Here is a 23,581-nt window from a genome sequence, read left to right as displayed (position 1 = left end):
AGCAAGATGGAGTAGGCAAAGAGAGAAATTCCGCATGGAGGTTAATAGAGCATCTCTGTTCTATACCACTAGCTGCTAATATTTCTGAAAATATCCATCAATGCAAAAATCCAGTTGATACAATATAAGAAAAGAATTGTGAAAGTGAGACACTTCCTTCAGTATTCTATGGACATTTTGTCTTTTTCATAATGTCTTATGTTTCTGGGATATTGGAGCTGGAACAGATAATTGGCAACAGATCAATAAAATAATGATGATTTAGTTAGAGGAAAGCTTTATTTCCAGAGTTGAATACAATATATTACATTTAATGCATGCACAAAATGCACGTTACACAACGATAGAGTTCTTTCATTAATAACCTGTTTAAAAAATAAAATTCTAGAGGAAAAGTTAGAATGGGGCGCAATATTGGCATTGATAAAACATTTATTTTTAAGCGGCATTGAATGTAGAAGATGGACATGAAGTGTAAGTTTGATATACTTGCATGGTTAGAATTCATTTCATTAATATCATTATATTGTTTCTACAAAACTGCCACAAAACTGCCACAAAACTGGCCAGGATAAGAAGTTAGAAGACAGACCGATGAATTACAAAGCTTTCTGCCTTTATCGTTAACAACAAGAGCGGGATTCTTCGGTTTTTGTCTTTCCCCCTGCGTTCCACAAGGGGGCACTGTCGATTTTTGCGCCAACTTTGCTTGCTTCGTTTTCCACAGTGTCACTGGCAACGCGCTTCTGAATTTCAGCAGCCATGGTAAGGAAGGCTTTTTCCACATTGTTTGCAGTTTTTGCACTGGTTTCCAGGAATGGGATCTGAAGGGACGTGGCAAACTCCTGAAACGAACGTGAAAGAGAGAGCAAAAAGAATAGGTGACTGCATAATGCACAGAATGAAATAGATTCAATAGCAGATCATCTTAGTACCTTTCCAGTGGTGAAGTCCACGACTTTTTTAGAAGCTAAGTCACATTTGTTCCCCACCAGCAACTTGGAGACATTCTCACAGGCATAGCGATCAATCTCCTGCAACCATTGCTTTATATTGTTGAAGGACTCCTACAAAAAAGCATTCATTAGTAACATTCTCCGATATGATATCGCAAAACAAATCTACTGTATTGTCCTTATGAAAAGCCTAACATGTCCCTGTGCATGCATCGATGCGTTGATTATCTCCATCTGTATAGCAAGGCAAGCATATGACCTGGTCCGTGACATCATAAACGATGATGATCCCATGGGCCCCTCTGTAATAGCTTGATGTGATAGTTCGAAATCTCTCTTGCCCGGCCGTATCCCACTACAGAAAGACAGAAAATCTCTCCTGTGTTGTTTTATGGACTTTGCAGACATTTGGAAAATCATATTCAAAAGGATATTAAATATTTGCTCTGACACACATTTCTCATTCCTAATTCTCATTCCTGCACATTAGTGTTAATATCGGCTCATCTGAATAATTCCAATGTGCCCTTACTATCTGTAACTTGACAGTCTTTCCTTCCAGTTCAATTGTCCTGATTTTGAAGTCCACTCCAATAGTGCTGATGTAGCTTTCTGTGTAGGTATCATCCTGAAACAAAACATACAAATGATATATCTCTTTGAGCAGTGTTTCTGAACCCGGTCCTTGGGGACCCCCAGACGGTCCACATTTTTGCTCCCTCCCAGCTCTGTCTGGGGGGGGGGGGGTCCTTGTGGCCCGGGTTGAGAAGCACAGTCTTTGGGCATACATGTCTAATTTTGCTTAGCATAACCTATAAGAGAGCTAAACCTAAAGCTTATAAAAAACTAAATATTTTTTTTCTTTTACATTCTTTCAGGGGGCGGTATGGTGGTGCAGTGGTTAGGACTGTTGCCTCACACCTCTGGGACCCGGGTTTGAGTCTCCGCCTGGGTTACATGTGTGTGGAGTTTGCATGTTCTCCCCATGCCGTCATTGGAGTTACTAAATTGCTGACCCCCCATCTTGGGTTGTTCCCTGCCTCGTGCCCATAGCTTCCGGGATAGGCTCCTGGGGGTCCCATGACCCAGTTGGATAAGTGGTTTGGAAAATGCATGGATTGATGGATATTCTTTCAGCTTTGTAAAAAATTGAGAGTTAAAGTGTGCATATATATTTCATAAAGAGGAAAAAACCTACATGGAACATGCCCCAGAACAAGTGATATCCGAAACAAATTTATTTATCGATTTTACCATGTGTAATGATTGTGATGTAAATACAGTTCTTCAGAATACATTCTTAAACCTATTATTTTTAAAATAATTGACAGACACAATTTACTGCCCAGACATGAGGAAAAATCAGGCATTAGAAAATCAGTTTTGGTTTATTCCATGGTTTGAATGATAAAAATAAGTGGCTAGCCTACCGCAAAGCGCAGGAGCAGACATGATTTGCCCACACCAGAGTCACCGATCAACAGCAACTTGAACAGGTAGTCACTGGGGACAATATGATGTCATTTCAGTACTGCTATTTCAAGTACAATTAAGTTCAAAAGGTACATTTTGACGTTCCACTTAATTACAAATCAACCAAACTTCATACAAATAACTTAATACCAATAAAATTCAGTTATGCTTGAAACATTTGATCACAATCAAATTGAAGTCATTACTGTTAAATAACTTAGAGTATACTATAATTTTATCTAAATTCAAAATGCTTACAGCAATAATAAACGAGTTTACCACAGTAATATGCATTATTGTTCTGTACAGACATAGTCAAATAAAACAGACCTTGACTTTAACGTTTCAAAAATCGAAGACTGTCGCATTGCCAGATGTTGAATACTTACTACTCAGGATTCATATTCAGGAAGATGAGAGACCTGCAAACAAGAAAATAGGTGGGATTGTGTCCCAAGTTTTCCTTGTCCTTTGCTTTTTAGGGCCCGTGTGTTCCTGCCTCTGTCTAAGCAGACCAGCAAGTCAATATGCCTTGCCTATTATTTATTGAAGACTAAGATTATCTTACAATGTCCTGCATTACCTGTACTTTAAAGGAAGTTTGGCCAATGGGGGATTAGAAGGCGTGGCCTCTTTGTAGAGGATGATGTGAGACCAAAGGACCATTAAATATGGAAAATTAAAAAGAGGTTTGTTATCTGTATTGGGTCTTGCATGTGTTTGAATGACCACATCCATGTCTGGGTTTTTAATGCATATGAACCCTTAAGTAATGCAATTAACAATTCAAGCCATATCAGACTAGAAAAACCAGCTTGCTCGTCTATGTATCATATTAAGATCTTTGAGGTAGTAACAAAATGTCTGAAAATCAAGCGACTCATTTGAACTAAATGGAAAATAACTGCATTTTCCCATTTCATTCCCTGTGCAAAATATTTTCATTTATTTCTGCAGGAAAAAAAAAAAACATTATTTTGCACTCGTACCAGTAATTTTTTTACAACCATATAGGAAAGCCAAAGTGCTACCAAACGTCAAACCTGTACAGTATTGCAAAATAACATACAATTATATTTTAAATAAAATTGGACAATTAAGTTATGTGACTTACAATTATTTTTACATCTCTGAGGGCTGTAAATGAAATTACAAAATAATTTAACTTATATGTGCATACATATAATGCAAATGGTGATTTTGCTACTAGTATTTTTTACTAATATTACAACAATAAAACATACTAAAGTTCTATTGCCTGTTGTTTCTCCAAAGCTTTGGATATTTTGTCTAGTGCAAGTGCCAGACAGCATGTAAAAAAAAATCCAATTTACACTTCATTCTTTTCAGCGTTATCCAGTAACACTGACTAATTAGGGAATACATCTGCCTAAGAGAAGCGACTCAAGTAGTCTTTCATATATAAAACCCTGACTTGTGACCCTATAGCCAATTCCTCAAACAACTTAACATGCTCTCAACAGAACTGGTCATCACTGGTTCTCACTTTTTTCTTTTTTGCAAGTTGACACCTTGACGGATCACCTCAACGTTCAAATAGTTTTGGCGTATTAGAAACCTTCTGAACCTTGTGAAGCAGTTGAACTTCTGAAAAACTCATTGCAAGGTATTGCGCATCACGGTGCTGGCCTACCATTCAGCTTGTCACGCATGACCGCCAAGACACTGGTGGAGAAATCCCTAAGGATATACACTGTCTCGCGCTGTAGCCGCAAGGAGTCGCGGACGAACTCCTGCTGCGTCTCCACCAACTGTTGCACCGATTCAGAGAGCATCTCCAATGAGCGAGACACCGTCTCCATCAAAAGGTTTGTGTTGCGCTGCTCCTGAACACTGAGGGAGGCGTGCTGGGCCAGTCTGTCCCGAGCATTCATAGGAGCCGGAGAGGACATTGGGAAAGACTCAGTTGGAGTCGGTGGTACAGGTGCTAGTACAGGCCCTGGTCCTGAGGAGGGGGCAGTAGTGACGGATAACGATGAAGAGGTAGATGCAACAGTGGTAGCATGGCGGAAGCTGCTCAGGAGCTGTTCGTCCTCAACGGGAACGGGAGCTGGTCTAAATGCAGCAGGCCGCACACTCTCTTGGTGCTCTTCATCAGAGTTATCCAGCTCCACAACCTGGTCTTGGGCAAGAATGAGAGACAGGGATATGCAAATGTATACTGCTCACATTTACACATCATTACACACATACACAGATGTATGCATGTGTGCGTGCGTTTATACCGAGCCACCACTTTCCATATCGTCGTTTCAGCATAAGAAATATTTTTTTCTGTTATAGTTCTGCGAAAGCTACAGACGACACAAAACGTTTAGTAACTCAAGCGTACAGCGTGTTTACAGCAGCCTCTCCCATGATATCTCGCAGTGATCACTGTTGTATTTCGCGTTTCTCGTACCGTTTTGCTTTGCTTCGCTCGCCATGGTGACCAGAACGTTTTACGCAGTTTTACCAGATTGCGGGGGTCCAGCTCCCCTAACTCCCACAATGCGGAAGGGTCAACTGTATTTTCAATTATTCTCTTAATCTTACTATATAAACACTAATGATACATAGTTTCAAGTAAAAAAATACACTGTGAAGAGGGTGTTACCTTCAGCTGCTGGTATTTCATATTGAAAATCATAGGCTGTCTGTGGATGGTCTCCTATAGAAATAAATCAAAGATTAAGAGAAAAGAATCAGTAAATATCCCTTCAGTATATTTCAACATTTCAGAGCAAATGTCAATTATGGTGACAGTACAATGGTCAAAAACCATTGCAATTGTAACAAATAAGGAATTAATATTCTCAAAAAAAGTTACATTTGGCTACACTCTTCTAGACCTGGGTTCCCCTATGCAGAAATTTTCAGCCTCTTGTCTCTGATAAGTACACAAAAAGAGTGGCTAACGCTTGAAAATTAACGATAAATTAACAATATTTAGCAGGCTGTAACACTGGGATCTCTAGATCATTTATGCCAAAAAATTAAGAATGCTGACTCACGGGATGTGACGTACATTGGCGCGGACACACCAACCTCCCTTTTTTGGGACATGGACATGGGCATTGGCATGGAGGCAGGTAAGGCCATAGACACAGTTAAACCCAGAGAATTGGGAATTAGTGAAGGACCGGCCAGCCTGCTATTTGGTGAACCACTGGCAGAAGCGGATGGTTGGTGCATTCCCAGCACGATGTCATCTTCCTCCTCATCATCCTCACCGCCTCCACTACCGATAACCCCCTTCATGCCCGCTAGATTGGCCCGGCCACCAGAAAAGACCCTCTTGTCTGGGGGAGGCATCTGAAGGATCTGGTAAACCATGTTTTCTACTGGTGAGAGGTCCCGTGCGATGCGCGAGTTGCCAGTCCGTAGTGGGCCTTCTCCGCCAGCACGCATGGCTGCAACCTTGCGTTTGGTGTCACATTTGAGGTCTGACCACTTCTTGATTATCTCAATGACCTCACGTGGACACTCGCTGATCTCATTGATGCGTGCTGTGATCGCTGCCCAAGTTCGCTTCTTCACATCTGATGAGACGCCCCTGTTGAACTTGCCTACAGGTTTACACAAACACATGTTACGTGACTATAATCACCAACACACAAATAATATATCATTAACAGAATGCTGGGAGACAACGAAAATCCTTGAAACAAGGATGTTTCAGCTGGAATATTTTGTATTAGACTCTTAAAAATGTATTAAACTGTCTAAAATATCATTGGACACAAGCAATAATCCATTGGACTGACTCTTTCATTGGCTGGCACCTAATTTATGCCTTAATGACATTGCCATGGTAATACGTCCACGCCAATACTAATTCTAGTATGTTCCCCAAACCTCCCAGCCCAAAGATGACTCCTGTTTCAGACTAACAGGCTCGGCCAGAGAGAGGACTGGAAGGTTTCTTGCCTATAACAATGTGGCGGTTGTTCTTCACTTCATTCAATAGGAGCTGCACTTCAGCAAAAGTGAAGCGCGACTTCCTCTTCCTGAAGCGCATGGCACTGCCCCCGCGGCCAGCGGGGTTATAATAGAAGCCGGACATCTGTCCGGTGCTGGACACCCCGTCTCTCTCCACCTGCGTCCTGCCTTGTCCAGTTCTTGAAGAATCAACCCTCCTCACTGAACACCTGACAGTGAACATATTCACCCATTTATTTGCAATTTAATCCATAATCTGAAAGACCCTTAGAAAACTGCAGCATTGTGTTTGCAGATTTCTTATTTACACCAAATATAAGCACATATTATAATATATGCATGTACCATCAACTGAAGATAACATTCCCTTGTGATTTTCATCTTAAAATATACACATTTTTATTGCTTAATGGCTTTATTCATTGTGATGCTCATTTTCTTTTTCTGCCAGTTTGTGGAACTACTTACAGCTCTACATCTGAACTACCTTTTAATTAAAACACAAAAATAAATTTTACTAATCAAAAAGCAAGCAAAAAAACATGCCATTTTTGTGAAGATTTTCATAACCATGCAAGGATTTAAAACAATACTTCTTAGACATGAAAAAGACAAACATGAAAACAAAATAAAATTTTGTTCACACATGGGAATTCATTAAACACGAAGGTTATTGTTTTTCAATTTAAAAAATCCTGTTATTATACAATATTTTGCTCGGGTGATTAACGGGTGACAGGTCAAAGTTTAATTTTGCTATCAAATCACGGGTGTTTGCAGTAGCTAAGTGCTTCCCCGCAGGAATAACCTTTATCCTTTTGGGTGCTCTATCGTTCTTTAGGAACCATAGACGCAAGATTTTCGGGCCGAACTGCCTTAAAATCATCGCACAGAATTTCTGATAAAATTCTTTGTGGTCTTTTTAAAATCCACGTACGCTTCTTCTTTATATGTCCATTCAATACGCTTTTTCTTCGTTGTTCTTTGTTGACAGGCACTAGCTAGGAAGCTAGCTAGCGTCGGTCAGACTACGTCGGCTATTAACGTTAAAAATAAATGTCAAGAGGTTACGCGGTCTTTCAGCTGCACGGCATCGCAGGTTGCGATCTGATGAAGATAACTGCGAATGTCCTCAACGAAAAACGAAAAAAATAATGTGGGTAATATTCTATATCTACTGTACCCAGCGCTCGGGTTCAGCTGCCATTTTGACAACGACGTATTTCGGTGACGATTCCTCGCGAGCCAGCTAGCTATGACTGATTTTCACGTTAAGCTACGTGGCGGATCCCCTCCCATGCACGCGCGTCTAGGATACAGCCGCTCCCACATGCACGCCGTGACAGTTTTAGGATTAAGATGATATGAAATTACCAGTTAAAGGTTGAGCTATTCTTTCTTGAACTGCAGAAGCAAACGCAGAAACTTCGTACAGTCGGGGACCCCTGCGTTGCGCAGACTCAGATAATAAGCCCTGTACGCAAGAACAACGGCGCCTATCTACGAAGTCGTATCAGAGCACTCCTTTGGCTTAATGCCCGGTTTCCTGCTTACGTTATTTGCTTAGCTGAGCAGAATAACGACTTTTTAAGCCCAGTACAGTACGTTTGCGTTCAACAAATAGTTTCAAGTGAGAAAAAGTATATTTTAATAAATAATATCTGAATAATTCCAAATTAAATGCGATACACAAAATGTATAAGATGACATGTTAAATATCATTTCTATTTTTAATGTAATATTTTTTATTGTTATTGTAGGTATTCCGATAATTAGCTAAAACTTCATCAGACGTATACAGTAACTTAACTGCAATTCTTTTTTGAACCACTGGGTGGTTTTATCGCTACGGAACACGCTGCGTGGCAGATTATATCTAACGCTTCTATGAACTAGTTCATGTTAAAGTTAAGCATGTTAACTAGCCATGACACTGTTTTAACCTACATTAAATTGGAATTGTTAATATTATAACATTCGCCAAGCTAATGGCACTGAAAGAAGAATATAATCAGCACAACTCTAATAATTTGCTGGCTCACTCACCAATGGTGTGTTTAAACTTTACCCCCACAAGTAACTATTAACAGATGCGACTTCACTACAAGCGCTCAACAGGCAAGACAAATACAACAAAGCAAGAAAGCAACGAGAATCAGAATGTTCTTTGTTTGGCAAATATGTTAAACATAAAAGGAATTTGTCTTGGTGGATGTGCTGTTTTAACATAAAACATTAGAATGTCTACCTACAGTCAGTAGCCAGTACGTGGTTGAATAAAGGGTGAATTAAATAATTAATAAACAAACAAATAAGCAAGCAAGCTGAGTAAATGATACAGCGCCAGACCAGCGACTGTGACCAGGAAACTGCATCCATACAGCGATAGTGCTGCAGCAGTGTTGCAGTGGATTATATTTTCCGTATAAGCCACATTACTCATTATTTGATAGTAAGATAATTACAAAGTAATTTGTCAGCAATTTAGCATGCATTTTATGAATACATAATCATAACCAGGCATTTCTTCAATATAAATCACTTTATTAGCTTAATCTTACAACAAAACAAAATCTTACAACAACAAAAGTCAACCAGCTGACAGGTTGTCAATCAATGGTTACAATGAGAACAGCAGTACAATATAAGTGGCAAATCCTACACTTTCTACATTGAAACAGAAATTCACAAAGCAGAAGAACCCATTGATGAAAACACATTTCACCAGCATATATTTCACAGACAGTAATATTTCTCATCAATTTCGGGGCTTCTTTGTGCGAAGTGTAAATCTTTTCAGATTATAAATATATACAGACATAGAATACAGTTTTTAAAGCATTATTTTAACTTTAAATGTTCAGTAATGTAGCAAGTCTTCCAACTACCTTCCAATTGCTCATCCAGTAGATGGTTGGGGGATTTTACAAAATCATTTGTTTGATACTTATTTATAAAACACCAAAAACCCATAAGGGTTTTTATCAGATATTTTCGCATAAACTAGACTGGCCAACTGCTCAGTTCATACATTCGATGTGTATAACCCGACCTGAGTCGAATCTATAATGGTGTCACCTACAACTGTATAGAGTACCGGCTAGCATGAGATGATGCTACAGCAATGAACAGCACTCAGGCCCTTCAACAGGGGCGCCAAGTTACCTAATATTCCACCAAAACAAGAAAAACTTTGTGTTCATTCTAATTTTAGTTACAGATAATAATAATAATTATATCCCATATGATTTTTTAAAAAACTATTCTACACAGGTGTGATATATTTAGAAGTCTATCTAAACTTCCTTAAAATTGACCATTTGCACATGAAAAGCACACATTCTGCCCACAAAGGCTTATTATTTTTTTCACCATCTTGCGCTTATTTTACTGTAACGTAGCTTTGTGGGTTTTAAAATGTAACATTATGGGTTCAACAGCATAATATATAATATGACTTTATAATCTACAAAAAGCCAGGTTAATTACACAGCCACAACATGTAGTTAAGCTTGTATCGGCTGATCAATGCTGCTCCTTTATGATAATGTAATAGATGTTATACGCAAGAGAGATATCTGGATAAATCAGTCATTCTGTGCCGCTTTCGCTTGAACCCCTTTATTGGGTTTATCGGCTGGCTTCATCAGGTTATTAGAAAACACTGATAAATCCGACATCTAACGATATATACAAATTAGAAGTGGCGCATTTATGGTCAAGAAAAGCATCAAATAAATCGTTACAAATCAACATTACACTTAATCAATTATTAAAGTTAATTGACTATAATAATGTCTAATACCAGCGCAAGAAAATCCTGTCTCTAATTAATTAATAATAAATAAATTATGATCAGAACCAGGGGCGGTAGGATGTGACCTTTAGGACTCCCCAGAGATGTGTGCAAAAATACTAGACAAATCGTTAAATGGATATAGAAAAAGACTTTTTCAGGGGGGATAAAACAAAAAAGGTTGACTGAACCCCCTCTGAACAGGACTTAGAGTCACCTATGATTAGAACTCAACCACCTTTGCAATGCTTACATACATTACAGACGGGAGTCCCCAGGAATAGTGAATTAAGGGTTAGACGATATAAAATCTGACCACCAGAGGGAGCTTCAACCTTTGCTGTTTACAGACTGTGTTATAGCCCAAAGAAAATTACATTTTTATTTTCTATCGTAATACACTCATTTATTGTTTTAGAACTATGTTGTAATCCTGCGTGTAACCCTAGCAAGCTCACATGTGTGTGAGTGAGGAAATAAGGAGGAAGAAAACCGGAATATGAATGTACAGACATTTAGCTGTGTGTGAATGACAGGAAAAGTGTATGAGCCGGTATGTGTTGGATTAGATAAATATTCTCTTCCCCCGATTTATCTAGCTATGAGCTTGTGAGCCCTCTGGTTGGCTTCACTGATGCGGGATTGGTTGACAATAGCCTGCAAAAAAGACCAAAAAAAACATTAAGGCATTAAATGCAGCAGAAAATCAGTAATGACGTATTATGACTAAATATCACGTGACCTTTAAAAGGCTGCAGTTATTGTGATATTTTTTCAAGTTATCTCTATCCATCCATCCATTTTCCAAACCGCTTATCCTACTGGGTAGTCTGGAGCCTATCCCGGAAGCAATGGGCACGAGGCAGGGAACAACCCAGGATGGGGGGCCAGCCCATCGCAGGGCACATTTACACACCATTCACTCACATATGCACTCCTACGGGCAATTTAGCAACTCCAATTAGCCTCAGCATGTTTTTGGACTGTGGGGGGAAACCGGAGTACCCAGAGGAAACCCCATGACGACATGGGGAGAACATGCAAACTCCACACACATGTGACACAGGCGGAGACTTGAACCCGGGTCCCAGAGGTGTGAGGCAACAGTGCTAACCACTGCACCACCATGCCACCCCTTCAAGTTATCTCTTTTTGACAAAATAATATATTCATTTATTGCTGAGACCATATAATATAACTTGTAAAACATGAAAATCCATTTAAATGACACTGTAGAAATACCACGAAATGTGAAGTGATTCACATATTTCACAGATGTGTGAGAAGTATTTGCTAAATACTGAAAATGCATTCGACCTCAGTGCTTAATACCCAGTATGTATATTTTTGAATGCGATATCAGTTCTGTCTTGTGCATTGATATCTATAATGGTCCAGAGAGAAAATATATTGTGATATGTAGATGTTGCTTGATAGAGAAAGAATGTTTTAAATTTGGTTATTATTCCTATCTGCTGGGTCGACGTGTAGCCCTGACCTTTCCTTGGATGCGGTCGATCTGAATGTTTTGGGTGTCGATTTCGTTTCCCATATCCAGAGCCATGCTTCGCAAATTGCCCAGGATGCTGCCCACTTGCGTTAGATTCTCCTCCATCTCATCCTCTCGTGCATCATTTGTCACCCTGGGACACATTGAATAGTGAAATTCAGACAAGCGACACTCTTCCAATTTCATTCAAGAGCAGAAATCTACCTGAAATACCACGGACTTTCAAAAAAATATAATATGATTAAATGCTAATTAAATGTGATTCCCACATAAAAACACACATACAAAAAATTGCCGTCCACTAAAACCTATGAGTCTGACATTGCAGATTTGAATGTTTCTACCTATATGATCTTTTAAATTAAGATAATGTGATATATGGCAACACATAATTGTCTGACATCATACTTTAAATGAGCTGAGCTCTTCATTGGGAATGCCAATACATTGATTTAAATGTGGTACCAAACCTTATCGAAGCATTAGAGAAAATTGTGTAATTTTAACGCGCTCATCATAGGCACGTTGGATTTTCCATCATGCATTTCTTATCCTTGATATCATTGTTTTGTACATAACAGCTACAGTCGCCTAAAGAGTAAATTGACCTGAAGGATATTTGTGCAGTACTCACAGAAAGTCTTGGGATGCATTAATTCAATAAAAATACTATAAATGTATTGCTGCTCTGACAAAGATAATTGTTTTATTGATTTGTTTCCAAAATAATAAAAATCACATCGGAAACAACCAGTAGCTTTAAATAACTTTACATATGGGGTCCTCACTCAAATTCTTTTGGCTGTATTTAGCAGTTTCAAGATTTCTCACAACTTTTAGAAGACACGGAACTCCAGGTTACCTGTTAATATAACCACCGCTCATTGTCATCTTCTCTCGCTCATCCACCACACGTGAGGAAGGCTGGCTGGACACAACCCCGTCCTGGTTGCTTCCCCATACCTTTTTGTAGGCCCCACTCATCTCAAAGTCCTTCAGTCTGCCATCATCACAGGACAGGAACATACACATTACTGCCAGTTCTCCCCATTCTCAATATAAACTTCTTCACTGCCTTTCCGCTGCCGGCAGGGCATTAATGCAGCCATCTACATTATATGTTTTTATGCTGGTAAAGATGATGAATCCTGCAATGTTTTCAGAATTTAAAAAGGAAACACAAATCTCTACAAAATTCTAAATGTGCAAATGTAAGGAAATAACTTATTGCAATTTTAAATTTCATAGATTAAATCTTGTGTGATTCGTCTGGATTAATATAGGACCCTGCATGACAATATTTTTCAGTCATTGCATTGCTTATTACTATGGAAATTTGTGAGCTGAGAAATTTGAACCAGTGGATATATTTTCATTACTGTTTCTGTTGAGTTAGTAGTGTATTCTGCTTGCAGAAGAAAACTGGATTAGACTTCGGCATAGACAAACAATCAACTATCAATTAAAGGAATATGCCAGGTGTTCAGTTGTTCTCATTTTACCCAGCATGCTTGGGTAACCATGTTAGATATTTTGGTTGTACGTAGCAGTGCAGTGTATTCCTGTCCATGTTTTTGCTCCCTGCCACCTCCCCCAGACAGAGCTGGGAGGGAGCTAAAATGAGCACTGTCTGGTAGGGAGCTGGGAGGGAACAGAAACGTGGACCGTCTGCGGGTCCCTGAGACCCGGGTTGGGAAACACTGTGACATAGCATGGCGTTTATTCTGACTTGTATGGCCTGGTGATGAGTTCAGAGCCCTTTTCTTTTTGTATTTGTCTATAATAAATGCAAAGCACTTGCTTTAAGTAAAACATATAATGTTATGCTTTAAAGTTGGATGAATTCTGGGTAATCTTACAGAAAGCAAACAAGCATGCAGATCACCAGTCAGCATGATATGTAAGCATTGCGATTGGCACACAGACATGTGCGGAAAAGGGAGGGCACCATCCCTAACCCCCCACACCTGCTTATTGCAGGAAAATAGATCACAGCATTTGGTCATGTCTGTGAGGTTATTTTTGGCATCCTCCATATCCTGATTTATCTGGTCCAAGCATTCTTCAATTCGCTCCAGTTGCTCTAGACAACAGGGGTGGGAACAAAGGAGGGAATCTCGGTGGAAATTAAGTTGGTAGAGACTGAGTGTGTGGGTACTGGTAGGTGGGGGAGGCTGGACCAAGTAAAACAACAGTTCTGTCAATAAAGCACCAAAATGTTATAAGAAAATAACCGTACAGGGCTCACAGTAAGTCTCAGGATGAGTCCTTATTACAACAAAAATATAGCAAATTTATTGGTTTTTTGACAAAAATCATTACTTTATCATTTTTCCAAAAATATATACATCACATTAGAAACAACCAGAAACTTTAAATAAAATAGTAATAAATTGAAACTCACATTATAGTTCTAAGAGAGCTGTTAGTGAGTTAAAAGGTTCATTGATAAGCATCATTGGATGCTTTTCATTTAGTAACACCTATAATAATATAAACCACCAAACATTTGTGTGTAGTATCCCTTTGGTAGCCAGTGACTACAGTTACAATTAATACTGAATGAGTCAGTCAAAAAATTATGACAATAATAAAAAGAAAGTGTCTGTATGGAAGATTCGTGTGGATATGTTAAACATTGCTTGTCAATGCACTTTTGTTATGAAACCAAAAAATTTACAGTTTTTACAGAATTAAGCAAACGTCCCAAGACTTTCTGTGAGCTCTGTATAATCAAATAAAAATTAACAACACAACAAAAGAAAACAATGGATGGACCATATAAGAAGCAACATTGTGTGTGAGTAGAAGAGATTAACATACTCCCATCTTGATATTCTTCATGGAAATCTTCCCCAGCTCCACTTTACTATTATAAAGTATATGTGATGTACTGCATATGTCCTTCACCATATTCTATGTACATGCAAGAACAATTTTTACCATAATGCCAAAATGACCCAGGAGACATCACAATGACGGTCACTTACTTTTGCTCACTAATGATCATGTAATTCTTGAATTCCCTGTAAAGCAATTCTACACGCTCAGTCTACCTACATTGCATGAGTGGCTTGAACATGCAAATTTCTCTTATTCAAGGTTCTAAATTGATATGTAACTCTGAAGTTGACTAGATTCATGTTTCTTGCAGTTGCAGGTTGATGCCAAACATCCCGAAAAACATACTTCTTTTTGAACAGATAAAATTAGTCTTTTTGTTTTCTGTTAGTTTAATTGTAAAAGTTTGAATAAGCTGAATGAACATAAATCTGGATAAACCTACTGATAGCTGCAAATCCCCATGTCTCCATGACGACATACCCTGGAGATGTATGGTGTCTTTAACCAGATAACTTCTAATCACACAACCGCCGCACTAAGCCACGATCACAAAGTCACAAAGCACGGTTACGAGGATGGTTATGAATGGTTGAATGACCACCGAGCTGATCAACATGTGGGAGATTCATCGTGCCCGATGCCTGCGAATGCTTTGGGGTTTAGACCTACTTGGCACATGGACAGACGCACAGACCACAGCACATGGCCATATCAGTAAGGTTTTTCTCAGCCTCCTTCATGTCCTGGTTGATCTGATCCATGCCCTCTTCGATGCGATCCAGTTGTCCTATCCGCATGCAGCAAGTGGGCACGAGGCCAGGAGGAAGCAATGCAGGAGGGACCACATGCATCCACACGCAAAACGCAGGCATTCATAAACACACATGCACATTCACACACAAACCACACATTAGATACACGCTGGAGCCGGTTACAGGCTGAGGAAATGACCTCAAAAGTCTGCCTCTTTGGTGTGACTGTTACATGATGTCATACTGTGCTTATATGACCATAAGGTTACACAACATTGCCTTGTACTGTATATCTCAGAATATTTACAAAGGACAATTTTATAATTATTTCCCAAACAAACAAAACGTTGCAGGATAAAATTTGTATGTTAAAATAATATTTTATACTACGTAGACATACACATGTATTATTTAATATTTAGTGTTATATATTTAGATATTTGTGATATATTTATGATATATTTATTTATCATATATGAAACACTTTTTCACAACTTGCTTTTTTAACTTTTTCATTAAAGACTATGAGCCAGAAATAATAACAGCAACTTCTGAAAATTTTGTGGAAATAAAGTATTCATAGAATAATATTTTTCATCTGGTTCTGCCCCAGTCGAAAATTTCAATGACCATAATTTTATATAATTATAAGTTACTGCACAGCATTATAATAATCTCAGTAGGATTAATTCATGTGGCTGCACACCTGCACTTGGGCACTCGTCCACAGATATCAAATATCTTCTTCCATCATAACTGAAAGTTCAACTAATCTGAATTTCTATCCTAATCTTTTTCAAGCACTACAAACTGAAAAAAAGACAAGCCATCATATCCTGAAAACACACAGCACTGCAGAGAGAAAGAAAATCTTATTTTTTCATTTTCCAAAGTGAGTAACCTTGTTATACTGTATTTTTTCACGTTACTCCGATGTCTTCAGTCGATTTCAGTTGACATAACAAACTACCATTCATTCTGAATTAGATACATTTTCCTTGATTACTGTATAATTCATTTAATAAAATCTCGTGGAAGCTATTGTGAACCAATATCACGTGACATCATTGCTACTTTATTGTGAAAACATCAGATTCCGAAACACAGGACGAGATGTTACTATCCTTTGTGCAATGATGAGGTGTTACTATCCTTTGTGCAATGATGGGGTGTTACTATCCTTTATACAATGATGCAATGTTACTATCCTTTATACAATGATGCAATGTTACTATCCTTTATACAATGATGCAATGTTACTATCCTTTGTGCTATGGTGAGGTGTTACTATCCTTTGTACAATGATGCAATGTTACTATCCTTTGTGCAATGATGGGGTGTTACTATCCTTTATACAATGATGCAGTGTTACTATCCTTTATACAATGATGCAATGTTACTATCCTTTGTGCTATGGTGAGGTGTTACTATCCTTTGTACAATGATGCAATGTTACTATCCTTTGTGCTATGGTGAGGTGTTACTATCCTTTATACAATGATGCAATGTTACTATCCTTTATACAATGATGCAATGTTACTATCCTTTGTGCTATGGTGAGGTGTTACTATCCTTCGTACAATGATGCAATGTTACTATCCTTTGTGCAATGATGAGGTGTTACTATCCTTTATACAATGATGCAATGTTACTATCCTTTATACAATGATGCAGTGTTACTATCCTTTGTGCTATGGTGAGGTGTTACTATCCTTTGTACAATGATGCAATGTTACTATCCTTTGTACAATGATGCAATGTTACTATCCTTTGTGCAATGTTGAGGTGTTACTACTGTATCCTTTGTGCAATGATGAGGTGTTACTATCTTTTATACAATGATGCAATGTCACTATCCTTTGTGCAATGGTAAGGTGTTACTATCCTTTGTACAATGATGCAATGTTACTATCCTTTGTGCAAGCATATACAATAGGTTCACTTTTAAGCTTATCGGTGAATGGTGAATGTTGGGCTTGGAGAAGTTTGGTGTAGGTTGAAAAATTTGGGATGCATCATCAGTAGTGATCCTCTGGCTCTTGGGGTGTTTCGGCCTTTCACACTATACACCCTCACCAGCGGCGGCCAGCTATAGGGTGATCAGCCCTAAGCTTGCATCCCATGCCCAATTAGTCTTGAGAGTCGCCTTGGTGTCAAATGACGGACATCTCATGAAACTATATATGACAGCTTAAGCTTGTTACTTAGGGGCCCAGCAGGGGGCACTCCTCTTCAACCAGAGCCACTGGCTACTATCAAAATTTAGTGGAGACAAATACAGGTGACATACATTCTGACTTCAGTACCTCCTTGCTCATCCAGCATGACCAAAGCTCGAACCCCCGCGTCTTTACTCTGTTAAAGACAGACCAAAAATTACACAGTTAAGATTACAGTCATTTTTGTTTAGTCACTAAATTATTTAAAACAGCAATTACACTATGTGCTATAGCATTAAGAATCGTTATGGGCCAATATCACCCTTCCCTGTAAGAATTCAGTTTTACATGATTGACATGCCTTACAGGGTTGTGTTCATGGAGCAGTTAACTTGATCTGTATGACTAATTTGTACGGGATGATGAAAAACGGGACACATTTTTTAGAGATGCAGGGCTATGTATGTGTCCAGGGGCAAAGAGACTCGTAGTATGACAGCATTTCTTTCTAATGAATGACAGAAGCCCTTCACATCACAGATGTCACGCTGTTACAGATCCACCGTTCCTTTATTTAAGATATTGTACTATGTATTCCAACTAAATGCAAATGACGTTTGTGAACTTTATCTTCTTTCTGTTGCTCATTTCTGATTCAAATACTCCAGCTACTGTAAACAAAAATTTCCATCAACCATAAATTACGGACTACTAAATGCATATTGTTTCATATTCAAAATACACAAATCCACTGCATTATTGCTCTAGACCAGATGTGAGCAATTAGTGGGCTTGTAAATTTTTTATATATTTTATCCCCTTCACACTCATTTTTAACCCTTTCCTTTCATATCTGCAGATCACTTGTCCACGTGAAAGTTGGAGCTAAATTTGTTTGTTGATTCCTAATATAAAAATAAAACGTCATGTATGTATTGTATTTTTTTTATGTTTATTTGATGAGATATTAATAAGTGGTGGAGGATGGATGGATGGATGGATGGATGGAATATAAAAAGGAAATAGCAGAGGCATCTTTACCTCTTCAACAAGCTGAATCATGCGGCGTGTACTCTCCAGGGACTGAGAAGAAATTTTGAAGAGTGAACACACTTATAAACGGCTAGTCATATATAAAAGGCTTGGTAATATTACTTGGGTATTTATGTATAAATACTTAGGTATTTATTTATGACTTTCACACTCAAGTTATCTTCAGTTTAGTAAATCCTGAGTTGTTTGTATACAGCATATTTATTAAACCTGGAAAAGGCTGTTAGATAAATATCATGCAAGTGCATTTGATTCATAGCACGCTCAGTTATCAATACAATGTGGTACAATGATGCATTTCCCCAAGTATGTGCTCTGGAATTATGACTTAGAAGTATTATTAGTTTAATTGACAAGCTGTTTGTTGTGCCAGCGGGAAAAGACAGTGAGCGTGCTCAGAACTGAGATGAGGCTGGCGGGAAGCGTGACCAGCAGTCACCCATAACAGCAGGGAAAACAGCAGGGAACAGGGGAGGGCTGACGTCATCTCTGGCACAGCACAATGCTATCAAACCAGAACTGGGCAATGCAGACATGCCGTATACCTCTCACAATCAATGCCTAGTTCACAATTTAAAGTAAGAGATATGAAAAACAACAGTAGATTTGATAACAAGTACAATTTAAATGTTTAAATAAACCGACTGAAGTAGCGTTAATGATTAGTGTGTGCGCAACAACGTAATAATAAATTAATAGCAACCCAAGGCGACCATTTCGATTACCTCGTCTGTAACCTGATTGGCCCGTCTTTGCAGCTCTTCCATCTCTGTCTTTATTGCCGTGTCATCAGACATCTTGCATAAGCTCTACTGTCACGGACAGTGGGAGAGAATCACTGATTTAGAGCAAGAATAACATGTTGCTGGGTGGATATCTGGTAGTTCAACAACCGAAGAGCAGAATGGGGATAGAGACTGTAGCTTCATACATTCATAACTGCAGAATAACAGATACAATTTCCCATCCCAGCCATTTAATACCCGAATTACCTGTGGGGGTACTGGTTTCCTTTGGCCATCCAAACACATGTTACTGGGTAACACAGAGTCTTTAAATTGCCCACACTCTATGACTGTGTATGTCTGTACCCTGTGGGGGTGTCTCCCCTCACTGCGGAAGCTCTGATTGTACCCGTGGTCTGATCTATAGGAGCAATTACTGGCCGAGCCCCCACAGGTTAAGGGAGTAACAAACTGTACTTATTTAGACCAAAATATAACTTCTGAACCAGGCATATTTCCCTGAACTTTGCCTTTTCTTTCTTGCCACCTTGAAACTTCTATCTTATATTAGTACGGACTTTACATAAGGTAACAGACAGAGGTGGAAGGTTCAGGTCCAGATAGTACAAATCCAGACCAAGATTTTGTTTCAACCAACCAGCTGAGTATAAAGAGCCACATGCACAGAGTACTCAGCTCTCAGGACCTGAGCTTTCCTCTTCTGGTAACAGGTCCCACTGTAACAGGGCTATAATTACAAAGTAAGTATTGTTTTATTTCCGCGTCAATACAGAAAAACAAAAAAGAAAAACATCTTCAATAGTTTATAGATTTTATATAAAAATGTGATGCGATGATTTCGGCTATATTACTAAGTGGAAAATGGTGGCTGACTTTGTTTAGTATTAAAGAGACTCGCTGCTTCAACTCTGCCCCATACTTGCAGTTAGCACTTTGGGGACAACAGACAGGAATATCCAAAAAATAATTTATCAAAAATAACTTAGATATTTAATTCCCTCTTTTGCATTTCTTCCCTTCTTTAAACTTCAGACAAATACAGTTCTACTTAACACCACAATGAATTACTAGACATCTTTGGATAAGAGCAATTACACATTATATACATATGAAAATAATTACACATAAATAAATACACATTGCACCTGGAACTTTGTATCCCACCAATGTCTTTGGTAATTGTTGTAAGGAAACAATGACAAATACATTTTACTTATGAAACTGCATCTGAGCATTAATTAAGTTAATGACTATTCAACCTGCGGTGTTGTTTCCACTAACTTCGACGTTGTAACTTTTCAATCTCATGTGCTTCCCAGTAGTTCATTCATGCTTAGTCTGTGTAACTGTAAATGATTTCGAGTAAAGCATCACAAATGTCACTGGAGCAGCTGTCTTGGCAAAAGAAAAAACAAACAGGAGATGACTTCCTTTCAAAAGCGCTGTACAGTAAGAGCGTGCATATAGCATTCGGACCATTTTCGTGTGCAGGAAAACGGAGTGGAATTCAAATGAGAGCACAGTGAGTCACAGCTCAGCAGCTGTGGAAATTGGCACCTGAGGGAGTACTTGCTTTGAAGTTTTGAAAATGGCTGATTAAGTGGAGTCACCGATGTATAATTAATACCGATAACACCGATGTATAATAATCTATTAGAAGGTTATCTTTGAACCCCGGAATGGTTCTTCGACGTCGTTTTTTTCCAGAGATTTTGTTTCAACCAACCAGTTGAGTACTCTGTGACTGTGACTCTTTATGCTCAGCTGGTTGGTTGGTCTGGATTTGTACTCTCTGGACCTGAAATCTGAGACCTGAAAGCTAGCCTAGGGTATGCAAATAAATAAATAAATAAATAAATCCATAAATAATAGATATTTTAATTATTGTTGACCAGTTCTATTTCACTTTATTTTCTATGTAGTTATTATTTAAGAAAACCTACCTACTTATCCACATGTTTATAAGCACCGAATGATGACCATAATTATAAAATGACTATTGCTGTAGTTATAAATAAGATATGTATTTCCCAGAGCATTATTTTCATCGTTTGGTTACGTTAGTGTTTTCTTCCTTTTCGGTATCGTCTCCGCTGTGTTTTCTGATCCCTGGGGGGGGGGAGGGGGGGGCAGGGTTGCTGTAGAGGTGGGGGTACCGTACATCTCAGGAGAGTGAGTCAGGTGACATTCCCTGTTTGTCTTAAATCCTCCCACCTGACACTTAGCGTGCTGTTTCTATGACGGTGTGTTTTCTTTCAGCAGGAAATGTTTTACCTTATGAGGATAATCCAGGCTGGACAGAAAACTGCTACACATCTTTTGAAAACTGAAGAATCATCAATAACTGAGCCTTGACATTTTTTGGGGGGAAGATTACAAACCATTCTCTGCTGTTCTGATGCATATCGGCTCTGATTCCTTTGAGTCTGTTGCTTAATTGACCAGAATTAGAATCACTGAATATGCGCCAGACTTAGTTGTACATTTTGCATGTCGTCATTCATTATTTGCTGAGTAGGGTAGCATAGGAGCAGTAACGGCAAACTAGCCTATAGCTGTTAGCCCATGTCGATTTAAAGACACTTCAGAGATTCCTAAGTGAAATCTGGGACCCACTAAGATAGAATCCAGTGTGAAGGGCTAGGTTAGGCTTTTCCATACTTCGTGATGGCACAAGTCCACAAGGTCTCTGCCTTTATCATTTAGAAATAATATATATCTCCACACTTCACAATACACTACATAATATGCAAATAGTATATTAGATAGGAAGCTTCTCACTATGCTGTTTCTTGCAGAATCCCCTTAAAAGTCATTATAAATGCGGAAAGTGGGGTTCAAGGAAAAATACTTTATATTGGTTTTATTTCAGAACCAATTTAGAAATCGTAAATCAGAATAATAAATACATTGCTTGAGGTATTAGGGGCTATGAGCTTTATTCTGTTAATAAACTGTTTGTTTTGTTTATGTATTCATTAATCACTACGCGTATTTAATTTTAGAAATAAATAATGCCGTGTTGAAATGTACCCATTTTCAGTAACGGCTGGTCCATATGGGCCGGAGTGTTCATAGGAAGCATACAGCAGAAATATCAGCTACTAACCCGCTTTTCCAGCGCTCAGTACGTCATGGGCACCACCCCGCCCCCGCCCCGCGCCCCCCGCCCCCAAGCTGTACCTGGCTGTCAGTTTAGATGTGATGGGTGTCGTTAGGTCAGATCATTAGGGGCTGAAGCCCAAAGTATTTTAAGTCGATCCCCGAGTATTTTAGTCCCGATGCCAATCGTCCTTCGAAAACAAACAAAGCTCAAGCCCCATGTGAACCTGACTTAGTCCCTGGTCTTTCTTTTTGTTTTTTTAAAACGCAGGGTTATGCTACCGTAGAAAAAAGGGACTTACCAGTGGGGGTTTGAGGTTTACTGCATAAAAAAGGCAGCAGGCGCTTATTTCAATTAAGGAAGTTCAGAAAAAAATAATATGAAAAGATCGAAAGAAAGCAAATGAGAAAGACTAATTCTTGCACACTTAATACTACAGGAGACGGTCTCATTTTCTTAATGCATGTAATAGTAATAAACATACAAGCGGCAGCAATGGGGATCCTATGGAAAACTTTGAGTATTCATTTAATATTTCATTTCTCAATTACGTGAGATTAACTGACCAATCTTTTGAAAATATAACCATACTATATACCCACAGCCAAACTTCTAAGAACCTGCTTTTTGCTACTTACCTGATGCGTAGGATAACTTGGGTCCCGATTATCTGCGATAATGAATATAGCCAAGGTGTTGGTTTATTTTATAATAAGTTTCCAGTTTCCAGTTTCATCTTCCGAGCGCTATTTCCGAAAGTTCTGCCTCCTGGCAGATTAGAAGGCACCGTCAGACAGCTGTTGATTCTGGCAAACCGGTTTTTGCGATCCCAGTCCGTGGAGCGTAGAGATCCAGTTGCTCTGGTAACTGGTACCTGCGCACGTCATGATCGGCTGTGAGTCTCCGTCAGTGTAAATAAAGTTTATTGCGTTCAGGCTCACAAGCCGCCACTGGTGGATGTAATTAAAACATTCAGGCTGAGTATACATTCAACATTAGATATTTTAAATAAACAAACTTTGTTTCATAATACAAGTTAAACCTAGTCTATATTTTCATATCATGCACTTTTAAAGAAATATATGTATTTCACCAGTATGGTTAGCAAATGTACTTGTATTTTTATAACAGCCAGATATAGAAAGTAAAATGTATTTGTTGTTCTAATGTAAATATTTCTAAATGCATATTATAATCAATGTTTTAAATAATCCAGAACAGGTACAACTATGTAGTATAGTGTTTCA

The 23,581-nt window shown here is 38.6% G+C and overlaps 3 protein-coding genes and 1 long non-coding RNA gene across 8 annotated transcripts; 1 reads left to right on the top strand and 3 right to left on the bottom strand.

Annotated features, from left to right (window-relative positions):
- Positions 1-312: 312 nt before the first annotated feature.
- Positions 313-4,203, bottom strand: LOC125711871 (ras-related protein ORAB-1-like). Its single transcript, XM_048981280.1, has 7 exons — positions 4,084-4,203; positions 2,819-2,851; positions 2,387-2,459; positions 1,489-1,584; positions 1,216-1,311; positions 936-1,067; positions 313-845 (listed from the first exon to the last, which is right to left on the bottom strand). Exons 2-7 carry the CDS (start codon positions 2,830-2,832, stop codon positions 624-626), a joined length of 633 nt encoding a protein of 210 aa, XP_048837237.1. The 5' UTR covers positions 2,833-2,851; positions 4,084-4,203; the 3' UTR covers positions 313-623.
- On the bottom strand, positions 3,081-7,877 carry zgc:113149 (uncharacterized protein LOC541363 homolog). Of its 4 annotated transcripts, none has more exons than XM_048981277.1 (5): positions 7,746-7,877; positions 6,360-6,580; positions 5,444-5,998; positions 5,047-5,100; positions 3,081-4,572 (listed from the first exon to the last, which is right to left on the bottom strand). In XM_048981277.1, the coding sequence occupies exons 2-5, from the start codon at positions 6,493-6,495 to the stop codon at positions 4,067-4,069; spliced, it is 1,251 nt and encodes a 416-aa protein (XP_048837234.1). In that variant the 5' UTR covers positions 6,496-6,580; positions 7,746-7,877; the 3' UTR covers positions 3,081-4,066. The 4 variants fall into 4 exon arrangements, with proteins under 4 accessions (XP_048837234.1, XP_048837236.1, XP_048837235.1 ...); XM_048981279.1 differs by lacking the exon at positions 7,746-7,877 and adding an exon at positions 7,555-7,669; XM_048981278.1 differs by lacking the exon at positions 7,746-7,877 and adding an exon at positions 7,309-7,663.
- A 1,017-nt stretch (positions 7,878-8,894) lies between these two features.
- On the bottom strand, positions 8,895-23,581 carry zgc:101731 (SNARE_SNAP25N and SNARE_SNAP23C domain-containing protein). Of its 2 annotated transcripts, none has more exons than XM_048982295.1 (8): positions 22,973-23,581; positions 19,211-19,297; positions 18,474-18,515; positions 17,580-17,628; positions 15,191-15,308; positions 12,540-12,677; positions 11,666-11,810; positions 8,895-10,824 (listed from the first exon to the last, which is right to left on the bottom strand). In XM_048982295.1, the coding sequence occupies exons 2-8, from the start codon at positions 19,280-19,282 to the stop codon at positions 10,759-10,761; spliced, it is 630 nt and encodes a 209-aa protein (XP_048838252.1). In that variant the 5' UTR covers positions 19,283-19,297; positions 22,973-23,581; the 3' UTR covers positions 8,895-10,758. The 2 variants fall into 2 exon arrangements, with proteins under 2 accessions (XP_048838252.1, XP_048838253.1); XM_048982296.1 differs by having other exon boundaries at positions 19,211-19,294.
- LOC125712351 (uncharacterized) lies at positions 16,466-17,081 on the top strand. The gene is made up of 3 exons (XR_007383281.1): positions 16,466-16,554; positions 16,695-16,834; positions 16,975-17,081. It is a non-coding gene; the product is annotated as an uncharacterized LOC125712351 (long non-coding RNA).

Source organism: Brienomyrus brachyistius, chromosome 17, assembly GCF_023856365.1.
Source record: "Brienomyrus brachyistius isolate T26 chromosome 17, BBRACH_0.4, whole genome shotgun sequence".
Taxonomy (NCBI): domain Eukaryota; kingdom Metazoa; phylum Chordata; class Actinopteri; order Osteoglossiformes; family Mormyridae; genus Brienomyrus; species Brienomyrus brachyistius.
Note: the sequence above shows the minus strand (reverse complement) of the source record. Positions and strands in the feature narration are given on the sequence as shown.